The sequence below is a fragment of the Pongo pygmaeus genome, chromosome 2 (assembly GCF_028885625.2).
Source record: "Pongo pygmaeus isolate AG05252 chromosome 2, NHGRI_mPonPyg2-v2.0_pri, whole genome shotgun sequence".
Taxonomy (NCBI): domain Eukaryota; kingdom Metazoa; phylum Chordata; class Mammalia; order Primates; family Hominidae; genus Pongo; species Pongo pygmaeus.
In genome coordinates this window covers 141,419,840-141,428,962 of record NC_085930.1, presented here as the reverse complement: position 1 = coordinate 141,428,962, position 9,123 = coordinate 141,419,840, and the positions used below count along the sequence as shown (strand labels likewise).

Sequence of the window (9,123 nt, the reverse complement as noted above, 5' to 3'; positions counted from 1 at the left end):
TAAGCATTCTCACCATAGAAAGTATGTGAAGTAATACATATGTTAAATAGCTTGATTTAGCCATTCCACAAAATATACATGTATCAAAACATCATGTTGTGTTCCAAAAATATATGCAATTTTTATTTGTCATCTTGAAAAGTAAAATAATTTTTTATAAGGAAGTCTGGTGCTTTTTGCCTTTTGGCATCAGAATATAACAGATATATAACCATCAGAATATAACCATCTCCATCGACTGATTTGACTCTGGTTCAAAATGTAATAGCCAGAAAACAGTGAAGAAACCCTATTTTTTAGGACAATGGTAGTCATATGTATTTAAGGATGCAGATATGCCAGTGATTTCTGTCACAGAGAGGCGGAGTTTTGCTGGATATCAATCAAAACAGCCTTCAAAGAATGAAATATACATGTCAGGCTTGTCAAAAAAATGTTTAGGGTCTCCCTACTAAGTTACTTAGAAAAGAGAGTTTAAATGAAATAGTGCATTTTCTGGATCCCTGGAAAACAAAACATAATCAAAACCAGTTTATTCATTTGGATGTCTACAACTGCTATAAAGTGTACCACTATTATCTCCATTTTCAGATGAGGAGACTAAAGTGCAAGAAGCAAAATAACCTGCACAACATTTTGCCAGAATCTAAGCTATGACAACGATATAACAACTCGTTCCCCATCTCCTTTTCCTGGTCTCCTCCCTACTGGAACAACTGTCTCAGACCAGTGAAATGTGCACACTTTGACCTGTGACCTTAAGTGTCTTCTTCACAGTGCCCAAGTATAGATGTGTTCCTGGATAATCTGACAATATGTTGAAAGCATATTTCCAAAGACTACATATTACAGTGGCATTTGAGTTGTTTAGTCTGCATTTAGCATAAACAGCATTCAGCTGTGTGCTAAGCCGAAACAATAGCCACCTTGTCTAATGCTGTTTCTTGAGGAAATATGCTTCAAATACTAAATATCAGATTTTTAAATTAATCGCTGGAACACAACTTCTTTCTAAATTGGGGTTATAACTCACATATAAACTCCCCTTAATTATGATGAGAATTAATAAAATTTTATAACTGTAAGTAATCTTATCTAAAAGATAAAATCTCCTATTTTTTTTTTTTTTTTTTTTTGAGACAGGGTCTCACTCTCCCAGGCTGGAGTACAATGGCACGATCCTGGCTCACTGCAGCCTCCACCTCCCAGGCTTTAGCAACCCTCCCACCTCAGCCTCCCCAGTAGCTGGGACTACAAGTGTGCATCACCACGCCTGGCTAATTTTTTTTATTTTTTGTAGACAGTGGGTTTCACCATGTTCCCCAGGCTGGTCTCAAACTCCTGGCTCAAGCAATCTACCTGCCTTGGCCTCCCAAAATCCTGGGATTACAGGCATGAGCCAGCACGCCGGGCTGTTTTAAGCTCTTAAAGTTACAATCAGCCACTTTTATTCATACATTACTTGTGAAGAGATTTTTTTTCCCCTTGCAACTACAAATGTCAGCTGACTCTTTTCTCTGTGGCTGATTTATGTCAGAAAAAGCACATCTCAAATGTATACAGTAGTGAAGACTTCATTTCTCCTTCATAGGAGCTAATTGAATATGGCACCTCATCTTCATCCTGGCATGTGGGCATTGAGTGTAAGAAAAAATAATAGTCACTAATGACAACCTGAAGTGGGCGCTGGTTACTAGGTTTGGGATGGATGGCTCCATAGAAGAATTTAAGATTATATTCAACTTCACAGATGAACATGAGGCAGAGGCGGAGAGAGGTGGGAGAATAGCCTTGAATTTGAGAAACAAAGGGACATTTCTCAGCAAATAAGAAATAAATGGCTTTTTTCATTCTAGAGGCTGCTATGGAGAAATAGAACCCCTTTATTTGTTAAACAAATATCCCAAATGTGCAGTATGCTTTATACAGGACCACAGGTAAACATATTGGCTATGGTATTCTTAACAAAACCCATTGCAGCTCTTCTTAAAGTATGGCCTTCTATACATCCATATATTTGATTAGCCCAAGGGGAAACAGCCCAGGGAAACACTATCGTTAGAACACATACTTCATAAAAGAATGGATACCCCATATTTAAAATATTCTTACCCCATTTCCCTGTCCAGTGCATGTGGATGTGTTGCCTTTGTTTCACCCTTGCACCCAACTTGGCACTAAACTCCTCTTCTTCACCAATCATGAAAAAAAAATAATAGGTCACAGCAAGTTTTTCAGAATTTGTAAACTTATTGAACATTTGGGACATTTTTTAGGAGTTACTACACAGCACTCCAGCATTTCTCTTATCGCTTTTCCTTCTCCTTTACTGTTTTCATCAATGTCTTCTCCTTCCTTGTTCAAGTTAATTCAGTATGCCCCTCTGTCTGTTAGGACAGGCTGGGTTGTTCTGTGGCCAAAATAATCTGAAGACTAGGGCCTTAATACAAACATTTACAGAGGAATGAGCCTTTCATTGATGTACTTTCAGAGTAGTTATAGAGAATATCTAAGCCTAAGCTTCACATTTATCTTTTATACCATGGATAGTTATTCGGGTACTAAAAACATTGTAACAACTTTATGATTTTCTAAGAGGTAAAGTTAACTTTATTTTGTCCTGATGGTTCCTAAATTAGTATTTGCTTCTAAATCAAAAGATAACTTAAAAAAATTCAGAAATGTGAGCTCCACTTAAAAACATTTGGATTCAGTGGACTTGATGTGGGGTCCATAGCTCTACATTTTTAACAAGCTCCCCAGGTAATTATCCAGGTTTGAGAACCACTCCTCCAGTTCAGGGGTCAGCAAACCTGTGAGCTAAATTCAACCAGTCACCAGTTTTTTAAAATAAAGTTTTACTGGAATGCAGACACGCCATTTGTTTGTGTATGGTGTGGGGCTGCTTTTGTGCTATAATGGTAGAATTGAGTAATGTGACAGAGACTAAAGACTGAAATATTTACTATTTGGTCCTTTATAGAAAAAGCTTGCTGATCCTGCTCTTGTCTGTTTCATAATTTCCAGAGTCATGTTATTACTTGTGATGGGAACTAAGTAAGGCAGTGTAGATGACAGTTAATGAAGGCAACACCCAGACTGTCGTCTTCACAAGATGATCCTTTTTAATACATACAGCCAAATTATTTTTTTCCTGAGTTACACTGAACCCTAATGGTAGAAATGTTAAATCACAGCTGCTTAATCACAGTTTTCCCCTATTGTTAATTAGTTCCTAAAATTAGGGTCATATTTACAGACTTTGTAGTAGGAGACTTTAGAAGTCAGAGTTTACTTGGTAGAACTGGGCAGGACTAAACAGCCTGGCAGAAGGTTGGCAATTTTAGTGAGAGCTAGAATCCCTTCCTTTTGCAGAGTTCCTTTCTCTTCAAAGACTGTTACTCAATGAAGCATTTCCAGTTATACAGGTCATTTATTCCAAAGTGATAAATTTTATCAGGACATTATGACCATTTGTGATGCCATGTCTATCTCTAAAGTTGAAGCACAATGCTATCGATATAGTCAAAATTACATTTGCCGCAAAGAAAGCTCACAGAGGAATCTGGATACATGTAAACAGATACTGAGATGGTTACCAATGGGGATCACACACATGTTGGCAATAATGAGATGGCCAAGGTGAAACCATTGGTTTTTAACCTTGACTACTGATTAAAATCCGCTGGGGAGCTTTAAAAAATTAATGATGTTCAGACCTCAACTCCTGGAAATTCTGATCTAATTGGTCTAGGGTGAGGCCCAGGCAGCAGTCTATTTTTTTAAGTTCTCCAGGTGATGGTAATGTGCAGCCAAGGTTAAGAACCATTTTTCTACAGTAGTGCTTCTCAAATTTTAATCTATATTCACATCACCTGGGAGATCTTTTAAATCTGCAAATTGTGATTCAGGAGGTCAGTGATAGCATGTGAGAATCTGATTAACAAGCTTCAGGGTGATGTTAATGCTACTGCCTGAGGACCATGCTTTGAGTAGCGAGGAATTAGATCATCCCTAGCCACAATTTTTATGCAGTCTCAGTGTTCTGAGATCTTAAAGTACATAAGCATCACCTGGGAAGTAACTAAACATGCAAAATTGTCAAGCTCCCCAAATTTTTACCAAATGTCCCAAGTGATTGCGAGATTCATAGTCTGAGGACCAAATACACACTACTCTACCCAAATGATATTTATTCTACGAATCCCATTTTTAAAAAATGGCAGGCCAGGTGTGGTGGCTCAGGCCTCTAACCCAGGACTTTGGGAGGCCAAGGTGGGTGGATCATGAGGTGAGGAGTTCAAGACCAGCCTGGCCAAGATGGTCTCTACTAAAAATACAAAAAAATTAGCCGGGTATGGTGGTGCACGCCTGTAATCCCAGCTACTTGGGAGGCTGAGGCAGAAGAATCGCTTGAACCCAGGAGGCAGAAGTTGCAGTGAGCCGAGATTGCGCCACTGCACTCCAGCCTGGGCGAGAGAGCGAGACTCTGTCTCAAAAAAAAAAAAAAAGAGACAGTAGCATTGTTTATCAATTTATAGGCCGCCCGATCAAATGCAGAGAAATTTTTTCTTATTCCAGGTGAAAAGACAAATTACCAAAATGTAATGGCTCAAACCAACAGTAATTTTATTATATCTCATGATTTTGTGGGCCAGAAATGTGGGCAGAGGTTGGCTGGGTGATTTTCCTCCCTGTAGTGTATACAGAAGTCACTTAATTTCTAAGTAGTGAATGCACTAGTCTGAACAGTCCAAGATAGCTTCATTTTACATGCCTTGGTACTCTGGTTGGAAAGCTGGGCCCAGCTGAGACTGTCACCTGGAATGCCTACATATGACCTCTTAAGTTGGGCAGTCTCAGGTTAGTAAGTCTTTACATGGTGACTCAACACTCCCGAGTGTTCCAAGACACAAGAAGTGGAAGTCACCTTTCACTCGAGACCTGGGCTTGGAAACTGGCACAGTGTCATTTCTGCCACATTCCACTGGTCCAAGCGGTCAGAGTTCACTCAGGTTCAAAGTGAGGAGTCATATACAGGCTTGCTTCATGGCCATGCAACCCCATGTGCAGTAACGCAGGGCCCAAAACTCAAAAGGGCCCCATACTTGGCTTAATGCTCTGCTGTCGCCATCTTGAAAATATTTATAATTTTTGAATAAGGGGCATTACATATTCATTTTGCACTGGGTCCCACAAATTGTGTAGCTGTCTTTTCTATGGGAGGACTATTAAAAAAAATGTGGCCATCTTTAGTAAGTTATAAGCCACCTGCCAAATATTTTATTCTCACTATATTTCTGTATTAAAAGTTATTCTTTCAAAATGCAGACTGAAGTACGTGGGTTAAATTCAGCATGAAGAAGAAAAACAGGTTAGGAGGTTAGAAATAATGTCTTTTTTTTTTTTTTTTTAAGACGTAGTCTCACTCTGTCGCCCAGGCTGGAGTGCAGTGGCACCATCTCGGCTCACTGCAAGCTTCGCCTCCCAGGTTCACGCCATTCTGCTGCCTCAGCCTCCCGAGTAGCTGGGACTACAGGCGCCTGCCACCACGCCTGGCTAATTTTTTTGTATTTTTAGTAGAGACGGGGTTTCACCGTTTTAGCCAGGAAGAAATAATGTCATTTTTTAGGATTAAGAAATTTGGTCACTTTGGCATTGACCAATAGTAATGTAAGATCAGTATGCAAGTAGGGTGGAGAAATGTGGATTAGAGGCATGTCACTGGATAGAAATGACGTGGGGAAAGGAGAGATGCATGCTTCAGAGCACTCAGTTCCAGACTGTAGAATCTGAATGTATTCTCCAAGCTGTAGGAAGTTAGCATAGTGAGTTTGGCTATTTGTTGGAGAGAATGGGTGATGGCTATTTTATCTTCTTACTCAAGCATAGTTATGGAAGTGTTCAGCTGAGGCCCATTCCAAAGGAGGTACTAAGATGCAAAAATGTTCAAAGGGTTTAGTCAGAAACCTAGTGGATGATCCTTAAACCCCTGATCCACATGGAGAATTCAAAAATTTGAAGTTAGAAATCAGAACGGATCTGAAAAGGTAGAAAGTTCTTAAGGTACTGTGATGGTGGAAATGTTTCCCTTTATCTCAGGAGACCACCTGAATAAATTAGTATGTATACTCTGGATAATGCAAAGGCCTGGTGTATGACTTCTTCCTGAAGAAAATCTAAAGGGTAAGAGAAAAGATGACTAGCCACTTTGATGGAGGGAATGAAGGAGAGATTGGTGTGCGGTCTCCAATGTCCCATGCTGCAATGAGTTAAAAAACTTAACCTTGTCTAAGGATTGCCCCTGGTGGTTTCAGACTGTAAAATCTAAAAGCTCTTTCTTGGCTGGCATTATTCCTTGCTGGTCATTCTCTCTACATGCAGAGAGAGACATCGCAGGAAGCACATAGCAGGCACTCCATAAATTTTTCAGATTTCCCAACTGCTTCCAGAAAGGAGTTTCCGGTCAGGCACTGCGGCAGCGAAAGAAATAGCTACAGCGTTTGTGGAGCAGCTGGGACCCAGGTCTGTGCTCCTTGTGAAGCACGCCCGCCAGAGAGCCTCGAGCCGGGCGGAAACAATGGAGAGAAGCCGTGTGTCAGAGCACCACTCCACCAGCGTCCGGTCCACTGCTGGTCCTGCACAGTCGCCACTCGCCCCATCCTTCCTGCTAGCCCCGCCCTTCTTGCTAGCCCGCCTCGCCCTTTTTGCTTTCTCGACCCACCCCCCGTTTGCCCTGCCCCGCCCACATTCCCCGCCCCACTTGCCCGGCCCCTCTTGTTGACCCGCCCAGCCCTGCCCCGCCCCGTACCCCTCTCCCATCCCGCCAGTTCCGCTGCCCCGTCTCGTTCCGCTGCCCCGCCCCTCCAGTTGCCCCACCCCATTCCGCTCTCCCGCCCCGCCCCGTTCCGCTGCCTCTCCTCGTCCGGCTCTCCGGCCCCGCCCCGTTCCGCTGCCCCGCCCCGTTCCGCTGCCCCGCCCCGTCCTGCTCCCCTGCTCCGTTCTGCTGCCTCGCCCCGTCCTGCTCCCCTGCCCCATCCTGCTCCCCCGCCCCGCCCCGCCCCGTTCTGCCGCCCAGCCCCTCCTGTTTCCCCGCCTCATCCCGCTCCCCCGCCTCGCCCCGCTCCCCCGCCTCGCCCCGCTGCTCCGCCCCGTCCCGCTGCTCCGCCCCGTCCTGCTCTCCGGCCCCGCTCCATCCCACTGCCCCGCCCCGTCCCGTCCCGTTCCGTTCCGGTCCGCTGCCCCGCCCCGTCCCGCTCCGTTCCGCTGCCCAGCCCCGCCGTACTCACTAGGTAGTAGCGGCCGCGGACGCCATGGGGACCGCCTCGTCGCTCGTGAGCCCTGCGGGCGGGGAGGTGATCGAGGACACGTACGGGGCGGGCGGCGGCGAGGCCTGCGAAATCCCGGTGGAGGTGAAGCCCAAGGCCCGCCTGCTCCGCAACTCGTTCCGCCGAGGCGCGGGGGCGGCGGCGGGGGCCGGGCCCGGGTCGCTGCCCCGCGGGGCAGGCGCGGGCGGGCTGCTGGGGGCCAGCTTCAAGTCCACCGGCTCGTCGGTGCCAGAGCTGGAGTACGCGGCGGCCGAGTACGAGCGGCTCAAGAAGGAGTACGAGATCTTCCGCGTCAGCAAGAACCAGGAGTTGTTGTCCATGGGTCGCCGCGAGGCCAAGCTGGACACGGAGAACAAGCGGCTGCGGGCCGAACTGCAGGTAACGCCGGGCTGGGCCGCGACGCCGGGAGACTCCTGGGAAGCACGGCTGTCCTGCTCCCTCTCCAAACCAAGCGGCTTTGAAAGTTCGGCGGAAACTGCCCATTTTAATTTGAGAGGCCATATTCTCTTCGAGTCTGAAATGATTCCTTAACTCCCTCCCCTTTTTCTGTCTCTTTTTTTGGAGACAGGGTCTCGCTGCGGTGGCACAATCGCGGCTCACTGCAACCTGGAACTCCTGGGCTCAACGATCCTCCCGCCTCAGCCTCCTAAAGTTCTGGGATTACAGGAGTGAGCCACCGCGCCCGGCCCCCGCTTTTCTATTTCTGGTTTATTCATGGAGGCACCTAGAAGAAATTAGCCGGAAAGTGTCCTGAGGAGGCAAATGCCAATCTCCAGCTCCACTCGCGCCCCCGCACCCACCCCCTCAGAAGGCTGGTGACATCTGTTGAAGCAACTCAACAAACTCTTCCTAGGAGTTTCATCCCCCTCCCCACCATAAAAATTTTATGTGGGGCTCCAAAGTGGGGCTCATTTGTCGGTTTCTTTGTGAAGTTTCATCGTTCTTGCATTTTAATGGTCTTGACATGAAAATTTCTGGAAGCCTCCTGATTCTCACCATGGTTGAAAACCTTCTCTAGATGTAGTTAAATTTCCTTAGTCCATTTGATTAATTTACTCTAAAAGCAATTATTGCATGCCCTCCATGTAGCAGGTCCATTATAATTCATTAAAATAGTATGTAAAGCGGCCGGGCGTGGTGGCTCACGCCTGTAATCCCAACACTTTGCGAGGCCTAGGCGGACGGATCACCAGAGGTCAGGAGTTTGAGATCAGCCTGGCCAACATGGTGAAACCCCGTCTCTACTAAAAATACAAAAATTAGCCGGGCATGGTGGCACGTGCCTGTAATCCCAGCTACTAAGGAGCTGAGGCAGGAGAATTGCTTGAACCCGGGAGGCGGAGGTTGCAGTGAGCGGAGATTGCACCATTGCACTCCAGCCTGGGTGACAGAGCGAGACTCCGTCTCAAAAAAAAAAAAAAAAAAAAAAAAAAGTATAAAGCAAGAGGTTACTTTTCTGTGAACGAATCTCTAAGACTTTTTGCCCTCAGTTTGGGGCCCCTCTGATCGTTGTTGTGTCGTTTGTTTACTCTTTACTGTGGGAGAGACTTATAGGCAGCCTAAGAGTTCCCGGAGTCGTTACAGTCGGGGTGAAATAAATACCTCAGACTGATTTTTCTAAAAGAAAAAAAGCCTCCTGTCTTCAAGACTAGACATTCTTCTAGTCAGGTTTTGTTGTTGTTGTTGTTGTTGTTGTTTTTAAACTCCCTCATTAGCTGTTGTGTAATTATTGTCGTTGTCTGGGAAGAAGTCCATATAGCAGTTTATCTGTTGTCTTATCAGTTTTCCTCCTGGG

General features: G+C 45.4%; 1 protein-coding gene across 6 annotated transcripts in view; it reads left to right on the top strand.

The window, feature by feature from the left end:
• Window positions 1-7,194: 7,194 nt before the first annotated feature.
• Window positions 7,195-9,123, top strand: part of NPHP3 (nephrocystin 3) — a 46,587-nt gene continuing 44,658 nt past the window's right edge. For 2 of the 6 annotated variants that reach the window (XM_054482348.2, XM_063662166.1), the window contains exon 1: window positions 7,210-7,706. In XM_054482348.2, coding sequence (XP_054338323.1) covers window positions 7,314-7,706 — 393 coding nt within the window. In that variant the 5' untranslated portion in view covers window positions 7,210-7,313. Of the gene's footprint in view, window positions 7,707-9,123 lie in introns of all 6 variants that reach the window. The other 4 variants (XM_054482346.2, XM_063662165.1, XM_063662164.1 and 1 more) reach the window with 3 other exon arrangements.